This window comes from Chiroxiphia lanceolata, chromosome 13 (assembly GCF_009829145.1).
Source record: "Chiroxiphia lanceolata isolate bChiLan1 chromosome 13, bChiLan1.pri, whole genome shotgun sequence".
NCBI classification, from domain to species: Eukaryota; Metazoa; Chordata; class Aves; order Passeriformes; family Pipridae; genus Chiroxiphia; species Chiroxiphia lanceolata.
The window spans coordinates 8,698,690-8,726,520 of NC_045649.1; the positions used below are offsets into that span (position 1 = coordinate 8,698,690).

General features: G+C 53.7%; 3 protein-coding genes across 11 annotated transcripts in view; 2 read left to right on the forward strand and 1 right to left on the reverse strand.

The window, feature by feature from the left end:
- Nucleotides 1–104: 104 nt before the first annotated feature.
- On the reverse strand, nucleotides 105–5,894 carry TERF2 (telomeric repeat binding factor 2). 3 transcript variants are annotated; one of them, XM_032701477.1, is made up of 10 exons: nucleotides 5,711–5,894; nucleotides 5,530–5,625; nucleotides 4,842–4,972; nucleotides 4,560–4,646; nucleotides 3,906–4,052; nucleotides 3,283–3,698; nucleotides 2,405–2,641; nucleotides 1,836–1,921; nucleotides 1,530–1,576; nucleotides 105–1,062 (listed from the first exon to the last, which is right to left on the reverse strand). In XM_032701477.1, the coding sequence occupies exons 1-10, from the start codon at nucleotides 5,889–5,891 to the stop codon at nucleotides 904–906; spliced, it is 1,587 nt and encodes a 528-aa protein (XP_032557368.1). In that variant the 5' UTR covers nucleotides 5,892–5,894; the 3' UTR covers nucleotides 105–903. The 3 variants fall into 3 exon arrangements, with proteins under 3 accessions (XP_032557368.1, XP_032557367.1, XP_032557366.1); XM_032701476.1 differs by having other exon boundaries at nucleotides 2,405–2,797; nucleotides 5,711–5,888; XM_032701475.1 differs by having other exon boundaries at nucleotides 2,405–2,797; nucleotides 4,842–5,020; nucleotides 5,711–5,888.
- Nucleotides 5,895–9,312: 3,418 nt separating this feature from the next.
- On the forward strand, nucleotides 9,313–21,912 carry LOC116793457 (cytochrome b5). Of its 2 annotated transcripts, none has more exons than XM_032701333.1 (5): nucleotides 9,313–9,526; nucleotides 15,886–16,014; nucleotides 16,442–16,468; nucleotides 17,740–17,771; nucleotides 18,648–21,912. In XM_032701333.1, exons 1-5 carry the CDS (start codon nucleotides 9,371–9,373, stop codon nucleotides 18,736–18,738), a joined length of 435 nt encoding a protein of 144 aa, XP_032557224.1. In that variant the 5' UTR covers nucleotides 9,313–9,370; the 3' UTR covers nucleotides 18,739–21,912. The 2 variants fall into 2 exon arrangements, with proteins under 2 accessions (XP_032557224.1, XP_032557225.1); XM_032701334.1 differs by having other exon boundaries at nucleotides 9,361–9,526; nucleotides 16,445–16,468.
- Nucleotides 21,913–27,000: 5,088 nt separating this feature from the next.
- The window catches only part of NFAT5 (nuclear factor of activated T cells 5), a 58,106-nt gene continuing 57,275 nt past the window's right edge, over nucleotides 27,001–27,831 (forward strand). For 5 of the 6 annotated variants that reach the window (XM_032700941.1, XM_032700945.1, XM_032700943.1 and 2 more), the window contains exon 1: nucleotides 27,001–27,181. In XM_032700941.1, the coding sequence (XP_032556832.1) occupies nucleotides 27,109–27,181 (73 nt within the window). In that variant the 5' untranslated portion in view covers nucleotides 27,001–27,108. The remainder of the gene's footprint in view (nucleotides 27,182–27,831) is intronic. The other variant, XM_032700946.1, reaches the window with a different exon arrangement.

A 27,831-nucleotide genomic window follows, 5' to 3' on the forward strand; every position in this document is an offset into this window, starting at 1 on the left:
CCAGAGGGGAAAAAGGAGCCCCACATTCCTAGGGCAGTCCGTGCCCCATACTGCTGCATTTCCACCCACAAGATACAAATTTACTCTTTTACAAACTCCTGATATCCAACAAGAAAGGGACTTCATTTTTTACAACTCTTGATATCCAAAAAGAAAGGGAGTTTATTTTTTAAAACTCTTGGTATCCAGAAGAAAGGGATTTTATTTTACAAGTAACTGTTTAGACATGGATTCCAGCTTTGGCAGCTGAAGGCAGGAACACGCAGCGCCCTTGGAGCTCATGTGCTCACAGGGATTGCACATGGTAGAAGGACGTTACTGGGGAAAGTGCCAGGAAGACATGGCCAAAGTCAGCCAGAACTGAAACTTTTAACATGGAAACGACCAACATTTCTAAGTACTGAAACAAAAAATAATGTTCTAAAGTCTCAGAGCTGGGAGGGAGGATTTTGCCCTCACATTTACAAAGCACAAAGAAATGCCTGTTCCCCCCAGGAGCTCTGCGACTCAGTGCTGCCTCTCTCCTATGAGGGAGTGATGGCAAATGGGTGAAAAAGTGATTCAGAGATCAGACAGGGATCATCCTGCTGATTGACAGTACCTGAGCAGAGCAATCCAGCTGGAACTCATCCCACAGAGGCTGCAGTGGTCAGGAGAACAAGGAAATCTCCATCCAGGCAGTTCTGAGCACATGCAGAGAGGCTGCACAGCCTTCACCACCTGCAGCAGACTGATCTTTGCAGCTCCAGCTGGAGAACAAGGCTCCTGGGTTCCTGGCAGTCCTGGTTTTCGGGCGCCAGAGGAGTTCCCCATACTGGGACAGCCTCCCCGTACTGGCACTCTGGTCCAGCTTCCAAAAAACAAAATGAGGTTTTTGCATGGAATGTCCCAGGGCTCCCAGCTTCAGAGGAGTCCCTGTTTCTTCATGGTCCGCCAGCGGTCCTTGATCATCACTGCTGTGCGGTTCTGGAACGGGTACTTCTGGCAAATGGCCTTCCATCTCCCCTCTCCAAACTTCTTCACACCTTGCTTGATCCACTCGCTCTCCTGGATCGTCCATTTCTACAAAGAGCAGGTGAGCAGGTTCAGGGAAGAGCTGCACAGCAGAGAAGCTGCTGCAGCTCCTTCCTGGCATGTTCCTTCCCTGTGCCAGGACAGGCAGGGAAGGCAGACAGGTCCTGGCAGCTGCACACACAACACTCCAGCGCTACAGATATAGTGCAGCAGCACAAGAGCCAGCAGCTCCTTCCTACGGCTCAGGGGGAGAGTTCCTCGTGGCACCAGCCTTGGGACCTTTTTCCAGGTAACAGCTGCCAGACATGTCCCCCTCACCTGAACAAGGCTCTAAATCCCTCCAGCACAAGGGGCATTTGGCAAACCTGGCTCTGAGCTGTCAAGTCAGAGGTACCTGAGGCACATTGCTGGTGCCCAGCTCCAGCCAACTTCCAAACGGGGCTGTTTTACCACAAAGACTGTACAGACACAGCCCTGTTTCAGGCCCCACTGGAAGCACCTGAGGCTTTACATACCTGTTTCTTGGAGCTGAATACTGTGGTGTTGTTTGTCCCAACTGATGCTGGAAAACAAGGAAGAGGGTTACATACCCCATAATTTGGGAGGTACAGATCTTCTTGAAAGGCTGCCTCAGGCTTAATTGCTGAGCTGTGCAGTCAGAGCACCCCATGACAGGCAACAAACCCCAATTCCTTTCTCCCAGCCTTTCTACTGGATTTCTGGTTTCAAAATTCAGTCACCCTTGGTAGCAAGACCCCTGTGAGTGACCCCCAAGCCAGGATTAGCACCAGGTAACCCCTGCCAGGGGACTCTGTTCTTACCTGCATCTGAGAAGAGCTCATCCTCCTCACTCCAACTGTCCTTTTCTTCCACACCACGGGAGCTGTTCCACCTTCCCTGGAAGGACCTGAAAGCAGATGAGGATTTACTCTGGCTACTGGCTCAGGAGAAGGGTTTTGGGGAAGAGGTGCAGGGCCACCCAGCACAGAGAGCCAGCCTGTGGACATTGTGTTTCTCAAGAGGTGGAAAGCAGTTTAACCTGTTCCACAGGATGCACCTACAAACTCTAGCCAGTTATGCTGAAGCTGGGAAAAGTGCAGAGGAATGCATGTTACCTGCACTGGAATCACCTGCTAGGATTACCTTCAGCACCTCACTGCCAGTGGGAGCTGGATCATTTCCTCCTCTCCATTAACCCATAATTAATTTTAAAGCCAAATATGAGGACAAGAGAGAGTTTGCTGTGCCCAGTTCCATGTGTGCTGGTGGACAAGGTCAATATTGTCACTTTGGGTTAAAGAGCAAGAAGTTGGTGCTAACACTACTGACATCAGCTGCAAGACAAAAGTGGGGGCAGAGCAGACTATACCACAAGATAGGGGCTCCATACTTGGCACTCTCAGTAGTCACTGGCTGGTCATGCAATTTCTGAACAGGTCTGGGTCTGGAGGCAGAAGAGACCACGGGCTCCTGGGAAGAGTCGGGGCTCTCACTCGACTTGCTGGACTGGTTGTCTGTCTCCATCACCAGTTTGCTTATGGTGAACAAGCGTTTGCCCTTATGGGGTATTTCAGGAGGGTCTGAGATCTCAGAATCTTGATTCTCCACTTCTTGCCGTCTCTTGGTTCTGTGGGATACAGAAGGAGACAGTTGCTTGGGGAAGGTAAAGTCTGTTTCGTCCAGTTTGGTGAAGAGTGCATCAGAGTCCTGGGAGTCCGACAGGATCTTGAAAGCTTCTCTCAGAACAGAAATCCCACACGAGGTTACAGCTCCGGGGGGCTGCCTACAAAATAAACACAACCGAGCAGGTTGTAGAGAAACCACCACGGGAGCTCCGCTGCCCCAAAATCCGGCCTCTCCCTCCGCTGGGACCCCCAACACCTGCCCTATGGACTCCGAGGAAGAGGAATTCCCAACCCGCCTGTCCGGCCTCCTAAACAGTGCAGTGTCCCAGGAAGCAGGTTTGAAGAACACATGTCCATGCTCCATTGCTGCCCTCCTATTCCCAATTAAGGGCTGAACCACAGGGATTCCAGCTCTGCTCCACGGGAGCAAACCTTCCGTAGCCACTGCCCCCCTCCCTGGTCACAACAGCAACCAAACCACCTCAACACTTTTCCTGGGATCCGTAGTCCTGCACCAACACCTCTGGGCTGGCCTGGCTGGCATTTGGGGAGTTAGGAGCTGCCTGGACACAGGGGATTATCCCATGGAAGAGAACTGTGGCCACACTTCATCCACAGTCCAGGGGCAGACTGCCCTGCCCACCTTTCTGCGTCCCTGGTGGACACTCCTGGGAGTTCTGCAGTTACTGCTGCTGGATCTTTAGCTATTTTCACAGGCTCTGGAGTATCCTTCAGGACATCAGGCTCTGCTGTTAAATGATCAGGAGTTGCTGCTCGGTCAGTGGCTACTTCCATAGGTTCTGGATCTGCTGCAGGGCCACTGCTTCCTTCCATGGCCTCTGGAGCCACTGAGGGATGTGCTGCCCTTTCTGCAGGGCTGGCAGCTCCCTCTGGCTCTTCTGCTGCTCCTGAAGGCTCTGGGGCCCCAGCGGGACCCTCTGCCCTTCCCGAGGCCTCTGGAGTTGCTGTCTGGTCCTTTGGCCCATCTGCAGACTTGGGAGTCACCGACAAGGATTTTAGTTCATCGATGTGTTCCAAATTCAAAGTCTTTTTCATTACCTTGGAGAGAGAAAAAGCACAGCACTGTTATAGAGGTGATTCCTCATGCTCCGATCCCATTTTATCCCTTCCCAAAGGCATTTCACGGATAGAAAAACATGTTCAGCCATATAAATCTTTTAGGGATGGACTGAATTTAAAGTATTCTGGATTTAACTCTCTGCTAATTGGGCACCTCAGCTCCAGGGGACTGGGGTGGACACGCACTGTCAGCAGCAGTGGCTCTGAGTCGTCCACATAGATCTTCAGGAACTCAAACATGCTCTGCTGGAAGTCCTTGTAGGAGAAGTTTTTGACCTTTGGATGAGAAAGATTCTTCTCCCGGATGACAGCCAGCCACTCGTTCCTCTTTTTCTAGGGGAGGGAATCGTAGAATGCGGTAAGAACACTGCGCAGGGACAAGGGAAACAATGACAATCACAGCAAGGAGCTGGGCCTTTCCTGTCTGCCTTTCTCCAGGCACAACCAGTTGATATTGCAATGAGGCTGGGAAAAGGCCAGAGGAACAGAAAAAGAAACAGCAGAGCCACCTTATTTCAGGAATTCTCCTTGCCTCCAGTGCCCAAGCACCTCAGTGCCTGCAGAAACAGGAATGGGAACTCCTGCTGCCCCCAGAACCAGCTCTAGGTGCAAGTTTGAGGCTCGTCAAGGGATAAATGGGAATGCTTGGAAGACCCATGGAGGAAAAATGAGTCACAGAGGGGGCTCCAAGATGATAGTCTAAATGTGCAACACTGAGGGTCCATCACTCCAGGAGGACTGCTTCCACTTTGGCATCCTCACCTCAGGGCACATCAGATCCCCCCAAACACCACCCAGGATACATCAGGCAACCCCCACTTTATTCGAACACATACTCACCTGGTTCTTGGGATCCTTCCCCATGTGCCTCTTGACAATTTTGGAAGCTTTATCAAACTCTTTGTTTTTGATGCAGACAATAACAGCCTGCAGAGGAAAACAAGGACAGTTTGGAGCAGGGCACAGGAAACAGCTCAGAGCCAACTTACACATCATTGTGAACACAAGTTTGCAGCTAACAAGGGAATCCCACATGTAAGGAAGCTCCCACCATAATCCACACAAGACCTTTCCAAGGCAAAAGCTGCACAAAGCATTTCTTGAGGAAGAAAAAGTTCTTACAGCTTCCTTCACCATTTTCTGCACAGTCTCCATCGTCTTCTCTGGCATGGAGAATTCCTTGTGGACGAGCTCCAGGACGGCGAGGGCTGACTCAAGTGGGGTCAGCTCCGACTCCTTGTCGAAGGTACAATCTACAAGAATTGTCATCCAGGGGGTTGGGGAGGGCTGACGGTGCTTCCCTGCAGAGAGCTGGTTATACACCTGCACAGGTGGGAGCTCTGCACCTGCACAGGCTGCTTACAAATTCCAGGGCTACTGAGGCTGAAGATGAGGCACTGCCCAGTATCTGAGCACCAATTTTCCCCTGCTTCAAGGGGGATATTCCCCAAGCCATGGAAAGCTCCAGAAGCACCACCTGAGAACTTCCCAGGTGCCCAGCACTGACCCATGAGAGCATTTTGGAAGCTCCAAAGCTAAGCAGGAGTCAACAGGCTGGTGTGCGTGGACACCAGGCCAGCCCTGGAGCACCACGGATGCTGCTCTTGGCCCCAGCAGCGAGACACAGGCATGAACAGCCGCCCCTTACCCCCAGGGAGAGTCCCCATAGCCCCACAGGCTCAGGGCAGCGCAGGGGCATAGACACAGCCCCGAGCTCTGCCCTGCACAGGGACACTGCTCCGGGAGCCGCACGGGCACGGACGCAGTCCAGGGCACGCAGCGGGGCTCGCGAGAAAGGCCGGGCACCTACCGAGGTTCTCGCCCTCCTCGACCCGCGACAGCAGCTGCATTATCCGCAGCATCTGGGCCACCGCCGGCTCCTTGTCCAGGGGTCGCACGAGCAGCGCTGTGGGACGAGAGGCAGGTGAGGATGGTGCAGCGCGGTCCGGCCACCCCGCGCCCCCTGCCCGGGCCGGCCCCGCACCCCGCACCCTGCATGATATCGCGGAGCTGGCGGAATTCGCGGTGGCGCCCGGAGCGATAGGCCTCCATGGCGCGGTGGAAGTAGAACTGCAGGACCCAGCCGTTCACGGTCTCCTCGCGCAGTGCCGCCATCCCGGGCGGGCCCGGGAACTGCTCCCGCCGTGCCGCCCGCCCCCGCCGCGCCGCCATCCCGCCGGGAACTGACGCACCGGACGTGCGACCACCAGCACCGCCTACAACTCCCGGCGCGCACCGCGCCAGCACAGCCTACAGCTCCCGGCGTGCACCGCGCCGGCCACGCGGGAAGGGCACGGCGCCCTCTAGTGGGCGGGAAGGGAACTCCGGGAAGGGGCACAGCCGTGTCCCTTGGGCTCAGGAATGTCCCACTGCCCACTCAGCAGGATCGACAGAAGGCAAGTGCCCACCTGTAAGTGCTGAGACCCCCAAGTGAGCCTCACCTGGCCAGGCCCAGGTGTGTTAAATTCGTGTCACCAGAGCAGCCAGTGCCACCCTGCCGGCACGGACACGGGGAGCAGGGCCAGGTGCGTTCCGAAGGGTGGGCCATCCCCACGGAGCTCCTGCTCGGCATTCCCGCCAGGAACGGGGACAGACACTGCACTGGCTGCACCTCAGGGCAGGGGACAGGGAGCACCACATCCGACCTGGGATGTTACAGCTTGAGCCAGACCTTCATTGGTAAATGTGGCTGAACCCTCCAAGTGTTACACAGAAATTGTTATTTTGTACTTTTATTTGGGGTTTTCCCTTTATTCTGGTCTTTCAAACAGCAGGGATGTTCCCACACATTCCAGTTCCCTGTGCCCCAGCCACCTGCCAATCCCCCTCCCATCGCCTGGCACAGCAAACCAGGTCCCTGGGGCAGGATTTTGGGGCAGAGACCATCCCACAGTCTCTCAGAGTTTGGGTAACGAATCAGAAGTCCTATTTTCACAGTGATCCCACTGAGTGATTCCCAAGCAGAATCGTGCCTGCAGGCGAAGGTTCTGGCAAGCAAGTCCTTGGGATTACAGGGTAGTTCTCTGCCACTCTGGGGTGTCTTCTTGGCTCCGGGAATATCCCTGACACTGTCATGGGGGCTCTCACCTGAGGTGGAAAAGCACGTGAAAATTCCTCTGGCATGAGGTGATCTGGGATCCTCCCTTCCCTCCGCCCTGGCCAGGGGAGGAGGAAACGGACACAGGGAAAAATCCATGTGTCAGATGGAAAACTGTAAAACTGGGAGGGATTTTTATTGGCAAACAAAGGGAGGTAAAAATAATTACTGGGAGGCAGAAGGGTCACCTGGGGTGGGGTGGCTGCCCTGGAGAGTGAAGTTGGAGCAGGACACATCCCAGCTGAACTCGGAATGTGGTGGAGGGTGTTCAGAAGGATGTGGGAGCAATACCCACAGCACCTTCCTGGGCTGAGGGAAGGTGACAGCACCATGCTTTGGGTCAAATGGTTTTCCATGTGGAATTGTCATGGGCAAAGTGGGTTTGCTCTTTCTCTGTCACAAGATGCAGGAGGAGGTGACAGGGGCCTGCCTGGGCCAATGGTGTGTTAACAGCACCCAGGAGTGGAAAACCAGCCTGGAACGGTGAATTCCAGAGTAAATAAACCCACTGTTTTGCTCCCTGAATCTTCTAGAATGAAAGGAAAGGAAGCAGGGATGATGGAAGTGGACCTGGAATGCAAGGGGCCTCACTGTTCAGTTTCACAAATCCTCCCGCAGTGTCATCATCACTTTTTCAGGAAAAGTTTTGGAGTTTCACATGCCAAACAAAACACTGGGCAGGAAAGCACAAATTGCAGCCGTGCTTGTGCATTTGAGCCTTCCCTCACTGATTTATGGCCTTTGATTAAGTGATTACAGATGAAAGAAAACTTTCCAGGGAACAGGATCTGCACATTGCCGCGGTCTCGTGCCTGTCACATCCTTCTGGATGAGTTACAGTGGGAAACGGGACAGGAAAATCGTGGGGCCCTGGTCACAGCGCTCTGCTCTCACTGTGCTGGAGCTCCAGGCAGGACAGCAGCCCCTGCCCCCAAGGTTTTGCTCTCCACAGACACGGCACATCTCGGACCTGTATCTGGGCCTGGTGGTGGGGAGGGAGAGCAGGGCCAGAGTTCTGATCCCAGTGAATCCATAGAGAGCTCCTTGGGTACCACCATCGTTAACTGTGTCACTGCTGTGCCTGGAAAGCCAAGATGCAGGAGCAAACCAGCTACTGTACCCAGGGGGGTGAGGCCCTGGCACAGCTTGCCAAGAGAAGTTGTGGCATCACTGGAGCCATTTCTTTCCCTCCAAAAATATAAAATACCTTTCTCTCCAACTAGAGTGACCTGGCAGGCTTGTGACACACAGCCTGGACCTGCAGGCAGCCACCCTGTCTTTGTACAGGATGTGGACACACAGCATGGATAGGGAAACATCCTGGAGCTGCCACATCTGAACTGCAGCATTAGGGATGTCTCATTCCCACAGAGATCCCAGCTCAGTGGCAGCAGGTACAGGCACTTCACTTGAGCTCCCTTTAAAATCCAGAGGGATTTTAGCAGCCTGCCCAGCAGGGAGCCCATCAGACTCTCCCTGCACACACCTTTAATTTTAGCCAGTGCTGGTCAGATTTTAGCACTGACAACTCAGCATTTTTGCCTCCTCAGCAGTTGTTAAACAAACACCCACTGCCCAGCCTTGTACCTGTGCTGCAAGGGCAAGGAAATAAATTCCACAAATGCCAGTTCATAAAGGAAAACCACCAGGCTCACAAGTTACTCGGGTCCCTGAGCCTGTTCAAAGTGGCTGGAGGGAGAATTGTTCAGCACTTCACATCAGACCTCCATGTGAACTTTGCTTTAGAAACTGGTAAAAATCAGGAGCTGTAGATGTGCTACTCCTCCACTGGCTCAGTTTAAAGACCCGTGAGATGACATCTGTTTTATATACACACAGGAAGAACCAAAACAAAAGGAGCAGTGGAAAAGCTGTTCCCACGGGAATCCGAACCCTATCAGAGGAGAGCTACAGCTCTGCCAGGGGACCCTGGCAGGTAATTCCTGCCAGCACACATCACATACACTGATCAAACAGCCGCTGCCTGTGTCCCCGCACCTGCTGCAGGTGGCTTAAACTGATTCTTGGGCAGAGCCGCACCGGCCTCCCCGCCCCGGCGACACTCCGAGGATCGGCTGCGGGAGGGAGCTGCGGCTCGGGCGGCCCCCGGCAGGATCAGAGGCTTCCCAAGGGATCCCGAGCTCCCTCCACCCGCCCCAGGCCGGAAGGGGGGAGTTACCAGAGGCTGGGGCGGACCGCAGGCACCGCTGCGGGCGGGCTGCTGACGGCACCGCGCTCTCCGGCGGCACGGGAGCAGCAGGGCGGCTCGGAGCCGGTACCGGGGAGCCGGGGCTTAGTGTCCCGTCCAGGAGCGCCGTGGCCGCTCCCGTCGTCTGAGGCGCGGCTCGCGCGGCGCTTCCCGCCCTTCGCCGCGGCCGCTCCCCATTGGCGTGCGCCCGCCGTCGCGCGCTCCCATTGGCTGCGCCGGCAGCGCCCCCATAGCGTTCGCTCCCCATTGGCCGCCGGGCGCGGCCGGAGCTGTGCGGGCAGCCGCCATCGCTACGGCGGCCGGCGCGGGCCAGGTGGGGCGTTCCGCGCAGGGCCGTCGGGCAGCATGGAGGGCGGGCGGCGCGGGGAGGTCGCGGCGGCGGGAGGGGACGGGCCCGGGCCCGTGTTCACCCTGGAGGAGGTGGGGAAGCGCAGCTCCAGCCGCGAGGCCTGGCTGGTGATCCATGGGCGCGTCTACGATGTCACCCGGTTCCTGGAGGAGGTGAGGCCCCGCGCGGGGCGGGGGGGTTCCCGGCCCCTCGGGGGACTGAGGGGCTGAGAGGAGCGGGGGGGACAAGGGGGGCCGAGAGGGAAGGGGGCGGGCTGGGGCTGCGGGGGGTGAGGGAGGGGGGGCTGAGTTCCCGGGCTGGGGGTGCAAGGGAAGGGGGCCCCGCCCGGGGGGTTCCGGTGTCCCCGAGGCAGCGCCCGGCCCCGGCTGTGGGGTCCCTGCGCTGCCCCAGGACGGGCCACAAGCCCCCACGGGCACGGGGGTGAGGGCGGGCCACGGCGGCCGAGCCCGGCCGGGGGCTGGCGTTGTGCTGCTGCTCCTCTGAGGCAATTCCGGGTTTCTCAGGAAATCTGTCGGAGCAGGTCATGGGGAGATGCAGCCCCCCCCTCCAGCCACTCCACGTCTTGTGGGGTGAACAGGATCGGGGCACACCAGTGGTTTAGGTGTGGAGTCTGTAGGAACACCCCAGAACTGGAAGGAGAAGGGGATGGTGATGCAGCAGCAACTGCCCAGAGGGGACCACGCACCAGGGATTTGGAATAAATGCAGCCTCTGCCAAATCTCCAGTTCCTTTGGATGGAGGAACAAAAATTTGTTGTAGACTTGATCACAGAATCCCAGACTGGTTTGAGTTGGGAGGGACCTCAAAGCGCGTCTGGTCCCACCCCCACAGGCACGGACACTTTCCACTATCCCAGGGTGCTCCAAGCCCTGTCCAACCTGGCCTTGGACACTTCCAGGGATGGGGCAGCCACAGCTTCTCTGAGCAACCTGTCACAGGGTCTCATCACCCTCATAGGGAAGACTTTTTTCCTAATATTATCTTAATATTCCTAAAGAATATTTTCCTAATATTTTTGATGCTGTTGACTTCTGGTTTTGAGATGGTTGAGAGTGGTATCCTGAGTGCTGGGAGTTGGAAATAGAGTGGAAAGAAACGGTAGCAAAATTTCAAAGGGTTTTTATCATAGCTTAAAGTAACAGCAAACGCTTTGTGGCATCTGCAGGGCAATGTACAAAGGTTGAGCTGAAGACACTTCATTGAAATGCACATGTTCCAGCTTGTTGGTTCTGCTGGTCTAGATTAAACTCTTGATTTCCCTCTGGGTATGTGTGGTTGAAGCCTGTCTGTGGTGGAGTCACAGCGTGTGGTGACAGAGCTGCCTCCTGAGGGGTGGAGGTGCAGGAGGCAGGAGGGAGGGATCACCTGGCAGCTGGAGTCTGTGCCTTGCTGTGCAGCTCTCAGTATTTATTTATAAAGTTGGACACAATCTCGTTTGTTCTTTGGATCCAGAATCACAGAATCACTGAGGTTGGAAAAGACTTCCAAGGCCATCGAGTCCAACCTGTGCCTGATCCCCACCCACCTTGTCACCCGGAGCACTGAGTGCCACATCCAGTTGTTCCTTGGACACCTCCAGGGATGGGGACTCCACCACCTCCCTGGGCAGCCCCCTTGAAGAAATTCCTCCTGATGTCCAACCTGAACCTCCCCTGGCACAGCTTGAGGCCATTTCCCCTTGCCCTGTTCCTTGTTCCCTGGGAGCAGAGCCCGACCCCCACCTGGCTCCACCCTCCTGTCAGGGAGTTGAAAAGAGTGAGAAGGTCCCCCCTGAGCCTTCTTTTCTCCAGGCATGGCAGTTTGGTGGGATAGGATGTGCCAGGTGGAAGCAGGACAGTTTGGTGGGAGGGGGTTGTGGATGCACGACGGTTAAATAAATTCAGGGGAAGACCTGGCAAACATGTGGAAAAGCAATTCACTTCAAAATGCTGGTTTAGGGTTTAGGAAGAGCCAGCACGAGCTGGAGGTCAAGACAGCAGTTGAAGGAGCTGCATATCTTGTCTTACAATGGGCTCTGTGCTGTGATTCAGGGCATGGACTCTGCAAGGAGGTCACAGTCTTCACCTCAGTGTTCTCTGTGTAAAATGGAGCCTGGGACCTGCTCCCTGGGACACCCCGGGAATTTAAATGGGCCCAGAAAAACACTTAAGCCCCCACAGCAAACCAGGTTTAGGAGTGCCCTGAGTGTTACCTCGAGATGGTGTTTCACCTTGAGATGATATTTCACTTTGACCCTTTCCAGGCCCTTTACCCCATTTGTGTTCTTCTGACATGAAAGGACCTACTTGGACAGGGGAAAGGGAGAAGAATAAGGGCACTGTTGCTGTGCCAGCGTGGCTGACACAACGCTGGGCTGTGCACACCCCTCACTGGCACAGGGGAACTGCAAACGCAGATCAAGGCCTAATTTATTGGCAAAAATCCTCTTTATATCTGTTACCCACTGGAGTGCTGGGAACAACGTGCAGCTGATGGGGACCAGGAGTGTTTGTGTCGTTTGGGAGTTACAGCTCTGTGATGAGCTGCTGCTGTAGAGCTCTGTGCGGTGTCACCGCAGCGCTCGGTGTTGGTGTCACGTGTCCCCTCGGCCCTGTGGGCTCACTGCAGCAGTGTCTGATGGGTGCCTGTCCTGGCCTTTGCTCACGGATTATTTGACCAGGATTGCTGAGCCCACTGGTGCATTATCTGGGGGGATTGTGCAATCCTGAAGAAGCCTCACAGCTAAAGGATCAAAATTTGCTTTGTGATTCTTGCAAGCTTAAGTCCAGCAGGTCAGCCAACCCTAAATCTGTGTGCTGCTGGAAGTGTAGACCAGTTTAAACTTCCAGTTCACTTTAATTACTGTGTAGTAGGAATAACAGTCAAGACATTTATCACATAGCACAATTTACTGAATTATAAACACTTGAGAAATGCAGAGATGGCAACTGAAATGTCACGTGTTTCTGAGAGATGCAACCTCCCGTACTTCAGAGAGCCTGTGAGTGCCTGAAATGAAATTGGATTATTTAAAATCTGAGAGAGCCTTGTGGAGATATGTTTTCGCCCAAATCTGAGTAACTCGGACTGCCAGGATATGCATTATTACTCCTGGTTGCAGTGGTCTAGAAAAACAAGGAGAGGCTGGGTGCTCAGGGGGGTGAGGGGTGAATGAGGGGTGGAGGGAGGCAGCTCTGCCTTTAGAGGTGCCCTGAGGTCTGTAGTGCTCACACTTACATCTTCACCACACTGATATTAAAATCTGAGCTTTTAACTTGTGCACAATCTGTAGTAGGCTTACTTTCAGTTATGGTAGGGGACATGGTTTATCTCCATTTTTACACAAGACTAGAAGAGTTTGGGGATCCATGCTTCTCCAGGAAACCCCTCTGTGTGTTCTGAGACCACAAGACACAGCAGCCTCCAGCGGTGTGTCTCAGCACATGCTGCGGCTCCTGATCCCCATGATAAGTGTGAGCGGGAATCTATTTCCAGTTTCCAAGTGGAAGGAGCCTGGGTTGTGATGCCTCTCACTCAGATCAGTCAGTTGGTCTCGGGTATGATGTTCCTCAAGAGAAGGAAATACTCTGCTCCTGACAGCTTGCCCCTGGAGTTACACAGTTCCACAGTTCTCTCTCTCCAGGCACGTGGGGAGGCACAGTTCAGGTGGGCTCTGTGCTGGGAAGAGCTGGAGGTGAGAGTGTTATCATTGCAACGAATGGAGAGAGGAGGGAAGGGGCAGGTGGCTTCTCACACCAAAGAGGCAGCAGGTTTTTAGGTTCTTATCCCCTTACTGGCCCAGCTGTATCTGAAAATATTGAAAAAAAAATATTGAAACCAACATTGGATGGGGCTTGGAGCAGCCTGGTCTAGCAGAAAGTGTCCTTGCCCATGGCAGGGAGTGCAACGGGATGAGCTTTAAGGTCCCTTCCAACCCAAACCATTGCATGATTCTGTAACTCCTTTCTTGGTCTCTCTGCATTTTGTTCCCACGTTCTCTGGTGTATCCAAAGCCAGGACTCTGAGGGAGGAGGAGGAACACCAGGGGTTTGCTCGTGCTGACTTGTTCCAGCTTTGCAGAGGTGTTTTTTGGGAAACCTGTTCCGTGCCTTTCAACAAGCTATGAAGGATGTGTGGCTGAAAAATACCATTTGTCCAGGCGGCTGCTCGCCCTTGATTCTTGCTTGTATGGTGGTGGCACATTATTACTGCACAGGAATAAATACTCTTCCTTTTCTTGGCTTATCCTAGTGTCAGGAAGAGTGGGCATGAGGAATAAAAGCTGCATCCTCCCTCAACCTTGTGTCTTACCTGACACAGTGATCTAATTAGCCCTGAGGCTTAGTGCTGCTGCTGAGCTCATTTGTGTCTGCAGCAGGTCTGTATCAGCAGTTCCCAGCCAGACAGGGCCTTGGAGTGTGTGGAGAGGTGACTCCAGGCTCTCTCCTTGTGCAGGAAGTTTGGGGTGTGCTCTCGCTCTCCCGGTTTGCTTTTGGCTCCTTCTTTCCAGAAACTGACATTTTCCAGCCATTGTTTCCTCTGGAAGTACTTTTTTTTTTTCTTCTTTCATAGTTCGCAACACTCTCAGTTTCCATGTTTTCCTGCAAGAGCTGTAGCTTTGGGAAGTTTTGTGGCAGAGTCAATGACTTCCTGTACAAATAGTCTGGGTTTACATTTGCTGGGGTAGGACAAGGTAGGAATTGTGTAGTTGAAGCAATGCTGTCTGGAGGGGGGAGGCCTTCAGAAATAGGAGATGCCAACATGCTTTGAAGGTCTTTTTCTTTCAGGCTTGGAGACTGCAGCAAAGGACAGAGGCGCATGAATAAATAATTGTTTTTCTTACCTGTGGATTTAGCACATGCACAGAAAGACTTCAGAGCCAAAGATGTAAAGAGGAGTGAACTTTACTGTTCTCCTCTCTTGAACTTTATCCTTCCTCTTGTCTCTTGTCTGTACGTAGACTGGATGTTACTGAAAGCCAAGATCTACTTCATGTTCTCTGTTCCTGCAGGGCTTTATCTGCCCTTTTAGAGTGGATGATTGAGAAAGGAAGGTTGTCTGCTTAAAATTCAGTTTTGATATTTTCCCATCTGAAAGACGAGATTTCTGGTGAGGCATCCCTAAGGGGTTCTCCTGAAAGGCTTAAATGAATGAGCAGCTTTTCATCCCTTGGTTTCTGTGGATCTTAGGTGGAAATTGGACAGTTGTTCTGAGCACTGTGCACAGACAACATCCAGCAGTCCTGATCTGACTCCTCTGGGATCAAGCGAGACGGAGGGTTGGTGTGGGAGAAATGGCAGGAAGAGCTGCAGGCAGGCACAGGGAACGAGCCGTGGAGCCTCATTTGATTTCCCAGCTAAGGGCACCTGATGTGTGCCTGCTAATAAATTGTGTCCCCCCACTGCAGACTTTGCCCTTTGTGGCTCCTGAGAAGGCTCCACGTTGGTTCTGTGACATACCTGGGCAGTGATTTATTCCGAATGAAGAACTCTGATATGACGATGGCAGGATTGGCTCCAGCAGCTCCCCAGAGTAAACAGCGGGGCTGGTTTGTGTCCACGCTGTGTTTGGTATGAGGTGGGATAGCCAGGTGGGAATATCCATACTTCTGGGAGCAAAACCAGACGAGCTGGAGGAAGAGGTGCAATGGCAACTGCTCTGTGTCTGTGGGAAGGAGAAGGAATGTTACAGAGGGAAACAGGTGTGTTGGTCCTTTGATCTGAAAAATAGTCCAACATCTCTTCTCCAGTTCAGGGCTTGTTCCCTGATACTCTGGAAAACTGGGTTAGTCCCTGTGTGTGCCCTGGGACGTGTGACCCCTGTATTGGTGTAACTGGATTAGCTGGTAGCTCGCACAGAACTGTTTGTTCACACTCAGGCTGTAAAGAGATTGTCCCTTTGCTGAGTCTATGGTTAGTGCTCCCCATTGCCAGGCTGTTCCTGGAACTGTGGCATTGACAGCGCTAGAGGAAAGCCCAACCCGTCACAGGAAACAGAAGTGCACCCAGGTTTGTGTCAGTTTGTCCTGCTTGGTCTGAGAGTCAGCCGTGACCAGCTGCCACGCACACAGTGGAGTGTCTCTGGGGAGCTCTCTGTGGATTTGATGTAACCCTGGATCTCTGAAACCAGTGTATGATGTCAAACAGTATAATTTTCGTGATACTTCATTATTTCCTCTCCCCATGTCATTGGGTGGTTGCACACTGGATCAAGTTCATTATTTTTGGGGCTGCACCAGAGTTGTGATTTCTCCTCTCTGCTCTGTATTCCTCATTGCTCAGCTGTGTGCAGAGAGAGGCCGTCAGCCAAACACTGTCATTTTTGTAGGACCCGAAGAAATAGAATATCCTTTCCTCCGCTGGTGTCTGAATTCCTGAGGAGGCATTGGGACAGTTAAATCTTTGGCAGATTTTATTGATGGTGTTGGTTTGCAGCGTCCGTGATGAACAGAACAGGCTGGGAGGAAGGCTGCTGACACTCTCGGTGCCTTTCTGCATCCAGCCCTTGGCTCATCTGGAGTCTTCTCTTCCAGCATCCAGGTGGAGAAGAGGTGTTGCTGGAACAGGCTGGCAGAGATGCCACAGAGAGCTTTGAAGATGTGGGGCATTCCACGGATGCCAGGGAAATGCTCAAGCAGTACTACATCGGGGAGGTGCACCCGGTAAGGCCCAGCTGGTGTTAGGGGTGACTCTAGGGAAATAAGTCAGTAGGTAAGGGATTTAGTCAGTCTAGAATTTCTTTTGGGGAAATAAAACTAAATTAGTCTTTCCCTTCCACCATTCAGAACAGATTTCTCACTTCAGTTAAATCAGGGGCACTTCAGCTGATCTCATGGGTTCCCTCCATAGCCGGTGGGACCACAACTCCCCTTTGCCTTGTAATTCTGAGCTCAGGAAGGTGAGAGATCTCGGGGGCACAAACACCTCCTTCCTGCCTGCCTTTGGGTACTGAAGGACGGCCTCCTTTGAAAACTGAGCCCAGGCAATTACCTGGTGCTAAGGACTGTGTACAGAACAATTCCTTCATAAAGACTGCAGCTTCCCCTTGAAGTCCGGGCTTATCTTTATCTTCTTTTTTCCCCCTGACAGCAGGATCGTAAAAACGAAGGTTCCAAGGTAAGCTCTCAGTGTTTCAGTTTTCTGCTTTAATTTAGTGTCACATGCCTTTTGGTGGGTTTTTTTACCCCTTTTTTTTCCCTGTGGAGCCTGTGGCTTTATGTTTACACAAACTACAGTCATGACTAAATCTCCCAAGCAAATCCTACCTTTGTTTTTGTTCTGAAGCTCAGCGGGCACCTCAGTGTGAAATTGGAAGTGGGTTTTTGTGCCCTTTCTCTTCTGGCAGCAGCGCTGTTGTTTCCACACCTTGAGCCACAGACCATTTTTTGCATTTCTTGCAACCACGAAACTGTTGGTTCTCTTGTTGTTCCCTTCAAGCCAGGAGCCAGGCACGGCTGGCAAACAGGAATTCTCTGTTAACTGCCCCGGGGATCAGTGGTGTTGCTTAACACTCAGGTACTCCTGGATTAGAACAGGGCACAGCATTGCAAAACTGCCTTTGGAAGGGATGGGGAGAGGGAAAAGGCAATAAATAGAATCCCAGCTGGGAGGTAAACATGTGCCTCACAGCTGCCTGGGCTGGGAGGCCTGGACAGGGCTCGGCTCTGCCTTCAGCGAGGCTTTCAGGAGATGTTGCTCCAAGCAGGGCCACTTGCAGAGCAGCAGGAATCCAGAAGGGAACTGTCAGCAGGGAAATCAAGAATAACTCCGGCTGCGTAAATGCTTAGTTATAACATGGGGCTGTGTGATCGTGCACATATTCACCTTAAAATTGATTGTTTGGTTCAACTCCAATTCATAAACAGAATCACACACCAGAATTGTGCAGAGAGGTCAGTGATGATCCCAGTAGCTCCCTTAGATCTGAGTTAAATGTTTTTTTCAAGTATTTTTCACTTCTGAGAAGTAAGTGTAGCACATTATGCACAGCTGAGAGCTCTCCAGCAGGCAAAATCTGCTTTAAAAGCAGGTCCCAGTGTAATTTAAAAATGGCAGCAAGAAATAGAATCAGTAATGTACAAATCAATAGGGGAGAAGCACAAAAATCCCCCAAAACTGTGATGTAATGAGCAAGACCTTGTTTTGGGAGGGGTGGAATCTCCAGTGTGGAGCTGGTGACTGAATGAGAGGAGTTGGATTGATGGAAAGAACGTGGAGATGAAGACAACAGCAAACATCCCCAAAAACATCCACACTGGTGACAAAGGGCGTTTGGGAGGGCAGGGTTATTTTTCCTCTGTATTTGTAAGCTCATGTTCAGGCTTGTCTTTTTAGCACATGTTTAATGTTTCTTTTTTTCCCTGCTAACTCCCTCTTTCTTCCTCCAGAATCCAAGTATGACATCCTCAGGCCAAACAAGGTATAGTATCTCCTCAAAAAAAAGAGTAAGAATTGGAGGGGTTGAGACTCTGTTTGTAGAACTGCATATTAACTCCAAGAAGCAGGAAAAATCCCTGGGGATGTACTGTAGTGTCCTTCTGGCAAGCAGATACTCCACAATAAGTTGCCAAAGGAACAGCTGCCGGGGGTGCAGCTCCCTTGTGGGATGTGTCCCCTGTTCCATGCTGGGCAGAACCAGCATCCTGGAGTTTGGAATTCTCTGCCCCATGTGTTGGTGTTGCAGGGCTGTGGCATTCCTGTAACCACAGGGGTTATTTGGGTGGTCGCTGTGAGCCCTGGGGTGACACAACACAGTGATGTGTGGTTTTTTGGAGGATTTTACTGTGACCAGACCCATTGAGTTGAAAATCCTTAAAACCAGCACAGGTCTTTTGCAGCTGATGCAGAAGGTTTTGCTCAGGAGGGTGCTGAGGGTGAGCCCTTGGCCCCTGGTGTCAGAGCGAGGCAGATTTATTGTGGCACAGCCATCCTTGAGTCAGCTCCACTGTTTGTACAACACAAATTACAGCCTGACTTATTTAAGGAAAATAAAACCCAAACCAACAACAAAAAGCCCAAATTGCTCTCTGTATGTGCCAAGCTAGAAACTTGAGCCATCCAGCTGCTGTTTTCCAAGGCACAAGGCCACGCCTGGGCCTCTCGCGGGGGCTGCAGAGCCTGTGCACAGGAACAGTGGGACCTGGTCAGCCTCTGGCCATGGCTGGGGTGTCACCCTGTGGGATATAGCTCCCAGGGGTTCCCTGGTGTGTAATAAGGAATGAATTATTAACTGGGTGCTTTCTTCTGGTTTATGTGGTGTGTATGTTTTGGTTTGTTTCGTTTTCTCTCCCCTTAGTTTCTGGTCGACGTGGCTCATCCCGATCTTCGGAGCGCTGGTCTTAGGTTTAATGTATCGCTATTACATGGTGGATGGGAAAAGCTCCTGAGCTGGCCTTGCTGGGACCTCAGACAGCCTGAAAAGAGGGAGTGAGAGAGAGTCTGTGTGTGCAACATGCGGAGTTCTGCTGCCCTTAACCTGCCTGCCTGCCTTTTAGCTCTGAGTCTGTCAAGTGATGTTGATATCCATGGGACCAATCTAATTCCAAACTCTGTCCTAAACCTTAGGACCCACAGACCTGTCGTACTTTCCTCTTGCAGTGGCAGGGAAAGAGGAACTTCCTGGTGTTCCCTGATGTTGGTGTGATCTCCCTTGTGCACTCTCTCTCTCTCTCTCTCTCTCTCGCTCTCTGACGTAACCCCCAGACAACCTTTTTCTCTCAATGCCTTTTCGTTAAGCCAGACACCGTGAAAGAGCTGCCCTGGGCCTGTGGCTCTGCCTCAGCCCTTCACCCAGTCAGCAATCATCTGCCAGTTCTCTCCAGCCCTTGCCAGGGAAGATGTCCGGAGCTTTGGTTCCGTGGGAAGGTTCCCAGTGTGTGCAGGCAACACTAACTGGAGCAGCAGGGAATTGTTTGCTTGGCCACCTCTTTCTGTATGTGTCTATTTTTAACGGTTAAACAAATATATGGATTTTAAAAGTGATTCTGTTCATTTTGTAATATTTGTACTTGTCCCTTTGGAATGTATATCCTGTGAACAGCTGACATTGAATCCTCGTTGGTTTTGGCGCTTTTGTGCTGTGTGTGGCAGAGCTGGGAATGGGAACTGACATGTGGCTTCTGGAAATGCAGATTCTTCTTTCTCCCTGAGGTCTTGATCTGACACATGTACTGGAAAGAAAAATCCTTCTTACGTACTGTGAATGTGCACCAGATGGGGGGAAACAAATAAATCTGGTCTCTTCTCCTGAAATGAAAAGGGAAAAGCTACGCATTTGGGATTTGTGGATAATGTTGGTTTTGTCTCAGGACAGAGGAGGATATTTCCCTCTTCCCCTGATTTCATGTGTTGTGCAGTTGTCCTTGCAGCACAGACAATGCAGGTTTGCTTCCTGTGCTGGGGCAGGAATCTTTCCAGCTCCTCCAGCACATTGGTCTGTGGCTTTGGGATCTGCTAAACAAACTGGTATCCTGGTGCCTGCTGCCCTTTGCAGGGCTGTGCCAGTGACCCTGCCTCCCAATCCAAACCTTCAACTCAGCTAGTCATCTGGAATTCTCTCAAAAAGGGCAGCAATACATCAGGTCCTGCTGTTAAAACCTCCTGTGAGTTGTGGGTTTTCTTCTCTCTTGCATGAAACTACTGTGTTCCACAGAAGGTCACGTAGAAGAAATTCTTGGATGTGGAATTATGTTCTGCTTTTTAAAATGAAGGCCAGGAAACTCGGAGTGAGAGCCCTGCTGGGGCTGCCTCATGTCCCCTCCTCCCTCCATGGGTGTGGGCCTGGCACTGCAGCAGCATCCCGGGTTTTGGCCCTCCTGGTTTTACTGGGTGCAGAAGTCCCCATAGAGGTCTGTCTTCCCACAGGATTTTTTTCACTCCCACTGACAGTTTTGTCCCTTACAGGGAATTTCCAGGGAAACCTGGAGTTCCCAGAAGAAGGAGCTCTTGGATATCTCCTGCAGCTCCAGCTGTCCCTGCTCCTGCCTGGCTGCTTTGGGGGTTGAGTTTCTGTTTATTCTCTCCTGACATGAGTGTGGCAGAAGAGTGTAAATCTGAGCCAAGGAAAATCCCCGAGGAATTTTTGATTAGCTGCATTTTACAGGATAGAGATACCAGGTCACACAGCCATAGGTTAACATTGGTCTTAAAACAGATCAGGCACTGTAAGGGTGTGGAAAGTAGATCGTATCAAACTTTATCAGAGGCTTTTTGATCTTGAGAACAGTGGTCCTACAAAGGCCACTGGTTAAAGCCTGAGCAGTTCAAACTGGGAAGAGGTGCTTTCTCATGTTAGTCACAAAATCATGATCCATGAACACAAGTTGGGGGGGATTTAGAGTGGGTTCTGTATCAGGGGAAGGTTTTGAAGCTGGAAGGCATGTGTTGGCCAAAGCATCACCCTGCTGAGTCGGGGTCACTCAGGGCAGTGTAGGGCTTCACAACGGTCAGCTGGTTTGGATCCAGGACTCTTGGGCTTGCCTGAGGAATAGGGATGGTGTGATGGTGTAAACGTGTCTGTTTTCACCATAGGCATCACTGTTACCTGGATTTTGATTTTTATTTTTTTTAATACTGTTTTCCTGGCACTCTCTACATTTAGTTCCATTTTGGCTGCTCTAAATAACTTCTTGCCATCATCATTCCCTCTGCTCCTGAGGAAGCTGCCTGTCAATCCCATATGTTATAGAGCCACTTTTTCATTTAATGGATTAACTGCCCGGGGGAGACCCTCAGTCTTGTTCCAGTGCATCCTAGGAGCTGGTAGAATCCTTGTCCCCTGCCTTGTGGAACCCCAAGTAGTCTCTGCTGGCTCCTCAAAGACCTCAAGGTGCTCGAGGTGCATTTACAGAAGCCACATCAAATTCTTCCCACTTCTCCATTAATGACACAGGGTGGATTGTCTGGGATGGAAGGGGGCTGGTTCGAGCCTGGTGTCCTGGTGAACACTCCTCATTCCATTCTTCTGGCTGGCTCAAAGAGGGTCCCACAGGTGTGAAACCGCTCAGACAACAACGGAGGCATTAACAAAGCCTGTTTACTTGTTTTGTTTAAGGATTAAAGCAGACAATTCCAAAGCTCTGTCCTTACGCTGACCCCGCGCAGCCCATGTTTGCTGGCAGGTTCCCGCACAATGCCGGCGCTGGCTCGGCTTCCACCCCACAGAAACCTCTGGGGGTGAAATCCAAGCTGGGCCGTGCTTTGCTTCCTTCAGGTGCTGCAGAGGAGGAGTTGAGTGAAGAGCTGGAAACATGAGCCTGGAGGCAGGTCCCACGGTTAATGTGAGCGTGGTGGGGCTGCCTGATAACACCAGCAGAGCTGTGCTGGCCTCTTCCCCTCTGCACCACCCCAGATGCCTTGACAAAGCAGAATGTAACTGTTAATTTGGCTCATGGTTTGTTGGAGGAGCGCTGGGAGGTCTGAGGGTGTTCCTGGGGGCTGTGATGCTTTGTTCTGAGACAGGAGCACCCACAAAAATGCCATTTCTTGTACCTGGAGATTGTGTGCCCAGCAAGAGGTGCTGGGCTGTGTTTGCTGTGCTCAATAAAGGTGTACAACAACCAGGTGCAGGATTCTGTCTTCCAACAGGCGCAGAACATTTGGTTTCTCCATCGCTGTTGCCCTGTGTGTAACCCTTGTGTTACAAGGCTTGGATGTCCAGTGTTTGTAGGCTCTGGCGGACACAGGATTTGCCAGGAGTTGGTGCTGAGCCTGTGCCAAGAATGGTCTGCAGTACGTGGGGCTGAGCCACATGGTGGTCCCTGCAGGGTGTTGGGGAAGCGTCAGTTTGGGGCTAAGCACTGTGCAAGCCACACATCAGTTCCTGATTCCGTACAATATTCCATGCTGTAATTACAATGGGAGTTTTAACAACCACAGCAGGGCAGCTGTGAGGGCTCCTTGTTTAATCCTGATAATCCCAATCTTAGGAAGTGCCATGAGCAAATGGCAGAGTGGCCATGGGTGCAGGTTTTGCCCAGGAAGAAGCCACGTGGTGTGTGACGGTGGCACCATCACCTTGTGCCCCCAGAGCATAGCCACACTCTGGCAGCACTCTGGGGACTCCCACGCTGACGCCTCTGCAAGAGCAGCATGTAGGAGGTTGTTTTCCATGGATAGATGACATAGAGACCATGGAATATGTCTCTTATTTACATGTCTGCTTATAGAAGAATGTAACATACTGCTTCTGTGACTGTCAGCAGAATCTGGCTCTTGCCTAATTATGGATGTCACAGTAGCTGCTGCAGCTTCAGGAAAATGGTACCTGGTCAGAGCATCCCAGGAAGGAGCAGGAGATCAGCAAGGTGCTGACACGGGAAAAGGGCATGGAAAAGTCAGTGGGAACCGTCTGCTGTGGTCCTGGATTTCAGCTGAAATGTAGGGAAAATGTAGGGGAAAAGGGCATGAACTGAGTGGGAAGTAGAGATTTTGAGGAGGAGGGTTGGAAATTGTGTTCTTGGCAAGTACTGTCTCACTGTAAACTTTATTTATCTTTGATTTAGAGGAATTGGATCCAAAATTCACAGAAATAAACAGAAGATTTCGGAACTCTTTTTAAATCTGCCTCCAAGTTCTGCAGGGTCAGTACCGAGTGCAGGGTCACTTCTCTGAGCACTGAGGAGGATTTGCAGGGTGTCTGGGACAGAGATGGTAAAATTAGGGGGCAACAGGCCCCAGAAGAGTCCTGGCACAGCCAACTCATGTTTGCATATCACAGCTGCCACTCTCAGCCAGGGATGCTGCAGGGGCTTTTTCCCCGGGATTGAATGGGAAGACCCCTTTCTTTGATGGGATTTATGTGTCCCCTTTATTTTTAAAACCCTCACGAACCAGGAAAATATTCATGACATGGGCAAGTCCCGTGCACCAGCTCCTGGTCCTACAGCTGGACCTTGTCCAGCATCAGGTGTCCTGTTCCCTCTCCCCAGCATGAGGATGGAGGGGGAGGGATGGTGTCTCTTGCCAGCAGTAACTACCCTGGGCAACCTGATGGCCCCAGCAGCTCCATCATGAGGTGAAGCCGAGGCCAATGCTGGTGTCACACCCCGGTGTCACACGCTGGTGTCACACGCCGGTGTCACACGCACCCTGTTGTCTCTTCTCCAGGGGCACCGCCAACAGAAATTACTATAAAACAAGTTTCCTGCCAACCTCGGCAGCTCTAATGAGTCAGGAAGTCGTAATCTTGGAATAGGGGAACTGTTGACAGAGCCTAATTATTTTCTGACAGTCTTTCTAACACCATTGGAAAATAAAACACCTACGTAGGCTCCGGAATCGCAGACGGAGTGAGCAATATTCCACAGGCACCTGCTAATTTGTCCCCACGATCCTGGTTTAGGCTCCTTCCCCCTCACATGTGCTGCTCTACGGCTGATCCTGCAGGGAGAGAAACTTTGTGATCAATGACACAGAACCACTGCTGCTGCTCCCACGGCTTTTCCGCATGCTGGGCCTCACATGAGGAGTTTATGGCTCTGACTGGATCCCAGAAAACATTGTATCTGTGCCTTGCTGTCCTGTCTCTGTGTGGTTATTCCCCCCAGTTCCACTGCTCTGTGCTGATCCTTGGACTAGTTGTATTTAGTCATTAAAATTCTAATTGTCCAGGACTGCCCTCTTCTCCCCTAAACCAGATTATTGATTCTTTCTTCAAATTTGGCCTTTGCCCATTGCCTCCCTCTCTCAGTGCTGGGAACACCCGGACCTATCCCCTTTCCATGTTACCCCCAGCCTCCCTCCTTTCCAGCTGTTATCAGAGCTGTGCTTTGAAAGTTCACCCCAGGCTGGGTGAGCGCAGGCAGGATTGCACAGCCAGGCTGCTCCTGCATCACTCCACAGAGCACCAGGACTCTATTTTTTTTCCTCCACTTTTACTCCCATTCTGTGTTGTCATTTTTGCTCTCCCAGCTCTGCCCTTCCTGGGACTCTGCAAAGCTCTTCACAGCCAAACACCCTCCAGCAGCAGTCATGGAGCTGGTGCTGCTGTGCCATTCACAGCCATGAATTCCCGTGCTCCTCCTCCTCTAAGGCACCTGCTCCATCCCTGATTGCTCTATGTCTCATCACTCCCCTTTCAGGGCTAAGATCTGTTTTCCTTCCCCCCCACAGCCCATCTGTTGGTGGCACCTTCTCTGTGAGCCTCTGTCTCCCTCATCACTCAGACAGGAGGTGAATATAGCACAGTCTTGCGTAGTTTTCCCTGGATGCTTCCCAAATGGTTTGGGTTTGTAGTGCTGGTGTAAGAGTAGCTCTCTCTTCTCTCACAGGACAGACATTCTTCCCTTGCTGGGCCGGGCTATCCCTGCATGGCACAGGTGAATCCCCCTTCCCTCCAGGAGCTGGGAGGCAGGAGATTGCCAAAGGGGGAAGCCTTTCCCTGCAGCTATCCCGAGTATGACTGCTCCACAAAGAGCTGGAGAGAGACTTTGGACAAGGGCAGTGGCTTCCCACTGCCAGAGGGCAGGGTTAGATGGGATATTGGGAAGAAATCCTTCCCTGTGAGGGTGGTGAGGCCCTGGCACATGTTGCCCAGAGAAGCTGTGGCTGCCCCATCCCTGGACGTTTTGCTGAGGGACGCAGTGATCACAGCAAACCCCTTTGGAGGATTTTTAACTTGGGATGACACTCATGCCTGGCTTGAAGCAAGTGAACAGTGTAAGGGTGAGCATTGCTGAACTCCCCATAACAGCAGCAGAACTGGGTGTGCCATAACGAGTGTTCCCGTGGAACAGGTTGGCTACATCCCAGTTGTCACTGCCCAGAGAAGGGTCCTGGAGAGCTCCGTGGCTTACCTTGGGCAGGTGCTCTCCGGGTGCACTGGCTGACGGACAAGGCTGAAATCTGACGATGTGCTCGCACTCCATGGCCTCTCACCACGGGTGAAGTCAAGTGGAGGAGAGGAAAAGCCAGGACAGCTCCGGGATTAAAGCAGCTCATCTGGGATGAAAGAGAAACTGACTTCAAATGCCACTGACCACATGCCATACAGCTGCCCCCGCTCTGCCAGGGCTGTGGAACCAGGAACACCGCACGCCTCCCCCCCTGACCCCACGGGCACTGTCCAGGCACCCTGCAGGTGGGAAACACAGGAACGAGCACGGTGGTGTCACAGGAGCACGGTGGGATGAAGCTCCAGGAACCAGCACAGAAGTGTCAAAGCACGGCAGTGTGAACAGGCACCTGGTGAAGGCACCGGGGTGTTGGTCCCATGGTATCCAACCGGCTGCCAGGGCACGGGGCTTGAGGGCTGGTCACTGGCTTTTGGGCTACAGCGAGTTTATGGAAGCTGCCAAGTGGTTTTGGAGGGAGATTTTGCCGGAATCTGAGAGTGGACTGGCACAGGAGCTGGCAGTGGGAAGGACAGGAGCCAACCTTTTGGTGCCACAGGGAAACCGGAGCCTGTGCGGCACCAGAGGCATGCGGCAGCTGTTCACAGCTCCTTCCTCCTCCATTTTTCACAGCTTAAGCACTCTCCTGGCACCTCCATCCACTCACACACAACCCCTCTTGCTTCCTCATCCCTTCCCCACTTCCAAAGCAGATTTTGGACACTTTGGAAAAGTAATTGGACACCTTTCCTTACCTCCTCCCCCTTCTTACACCTTGTCAGGGAAAGGGGCTCTCAAACCCACTCACGAGAACTTCTCAGTGCTTGTGTCCTCCCCATTCCCCACATCGGGGACACTCATTTCTTAAGGCATTTGCCATGTCTGTGTCAATGACAACACACTACTGACACTCCTTTGGCGTTTCCATGTTGTTTATTTGGAAATAGCCCGTTATTTTGGACAATGTTCACCAGTGGATGTGGTGACAGCTCTGCCGCGTGGGTTTCCATGGCAGAGCCTTGAAGGGGGACGGAGTCGGCCCTGACCCGCGGAGGGCTGTCAAACCCCAGCCCCGGGCCAGCCGGTTCTGGCACAGCCCTGGCCACCAGAGTTGGGGGCAACCGGTGCTGCCGCCCTCCCCCCGGGGGCCTCCGTGACCCTGGGGGCTCCCCTGAGGGGCCATCTCTGCTCCCCTCACCGCGGGATCCCCATCCCGGCTCCTCTCACTGCCGACGGCTCCCCTGTGGGTCCATCCCGGCTCCCTCACCACGGGGTCTCCCTGGGGGACCATCCTCACTCCCCCCATTGCCGAGGGTTCCCCTCAGGGACCACCCCAGCTCCTCTCACCGCGGAGGGCTCCTGGGACGAACTTCCCTCATCCTGGAGGTCTCCCAGGATGGACCATCAAGGGGGCTCCCCTGGGGGCTCCCCGTGAAAGGCCGTCCCGCTTCCCCTGATGCCAAAGGGCTCCCCCGAGGACTCCCCTCACCTCGGGGTTCTCCCCAGACGATCAGTTCCCCCTCCCCATTCCAGACTCTCCCCCCCACCATTGCGCACGCGCAGCCGTTCCGCCCCCGCCGCTCCCCCCGCTCCCCGCCCTCCCCCCGCGCACGCGCGAAGCGGCCGCGCCGCTGCCGTTCCCCCGCCGGCCCCTCCCGTGCCCCGCGCATGCGCAGCGGGCTCGGAGCGGCGTCGGGCGCGCTCCGCTCACACCGGCCCCGCGCGCGCCGCCCGCTCCCGCCGCCCCGGCCCGACCTCCCGCCCGGGCCCCGAGCGCAGCCCTCCGAGCGCGGCCCCGCCGCCCCCCGCCCGCCTGTCGGCTCCGCTCCGCACCGCACCGCACCGCGGCGGAGGCAGCCGCGCCCCCCCGGCCCGGCCCCCCCTCCTCCCGCCGCCCCCTCGCCCCCGCCGGGCCGCGGAGCTGCGATGCCCTCGGACTTCATTTCTCTGCTCAGCGCCGACCTCGACCTCGAGTCCCCCAAGTCGCTCTACTCCAAGGGTGAGTGATCGCGGGGGGGCCCGCGCCGGTACCGCCGCTCCCGCCGGGCCCGCGCCCCGGGCCGCCCCGGGCCCCGCGGGGCATCGCCCGCCCGCCGCCCCCGTCCCGGGATGCGCGGCCGGAGGGGCCCCGGGGCCGCGCGGAGCCGCCCCGGCTCCCCCGGCTCCCCCGGCCGCATTCCTGGCCCGGCCGCGGCTGCCGCAAGAATGTGTCCGGACAGGTTCCAGCCGCGGGGCCGGCGGCGGGGGGCTCGGCCTCGGGGTCCCGCCCGGGCCCCCCCCGGCGCTGCCCCGGCCCACGGGATGGGGACCCTCCGGCCTGGAGCGGCGGCTAACGGAGAGCGCCGGCCGGGCCCTCCCAAGCCGCTCGTTTAAGTCTGCCGGGAACGGGGCTCGGTGGAACAGGGGAGCTCGGAGGTTTGGGGTGGAACTCCCAGGGTTGGGGTAAAACCAGGCACAGAGCCCGGCATGGGGAGGGCGCGGGGTGACGGTACCGGGGGCTCGGAGCATCTCCGCGAGTTATGCCCGGGCACTGGGGAGCAGGAGGTAAAGCGGCATCGGCTGTGGGGAGTCAGACCCGGAGGGGTTGGAGGGCCCTTAAGGGTAATTTAAATTAACACCTGCTTTTATAATATCCGAATTTGAACTCTG

What these genes read in the sequence shown, in the direction of transcription:
- TERF2 (XM_032701475.1), bottom strand. Translation starts at nt 5,834, where the DNA reads ATGGCGGCACTGCGCGAGGAGACCGTGAACGGCTGGGTCCTGCAGTTC. An exon ending in AGAAAATGGTGAAGGAAGCT is followed by an intron (nt 4,647 to 4,841) that starts GTAAGAACTTTT and finishes TTTCCTCTGCAG; the next exon opens with GCTGTTATTGTCTGCATCAA. An exon ending in CAGAGCCACTGCTGCTGACA is followed by an intron (nt 3,699 to 3,905) that starts GTGCGTGTCCAC and finishes TCTCTCTCCAAG; the next exon opens with GTAATGAAAAAGACTTTGAA.
- LOC116793457 (XM_032701333.1), top strand. Translation starts at nt 9,371, where the DNA reads ATGGAGGGCGGGCGGCGCGGGGAGGTCGCGGCGGCGGGAGGGGACGGG. An exon ending in TCACCCGGTTCCTGGAGGAG is followed by an intron (nt 9,527 to 15,885) that starts GTGAGGCCCCGC and finishes CTTCTCTTCCAG; the next exon opens with CATCCAGGTGGAGAAGAGGT. An exon ending in ACATCCTCAGGCCAAACAAG is followed by an intron (nt 17,772 to 18,647) that starts GTATAGTATCTC and finishes CTCTCCCCTTAG; the next exon opens with TTTCTGGTCGACGTGGCTCA.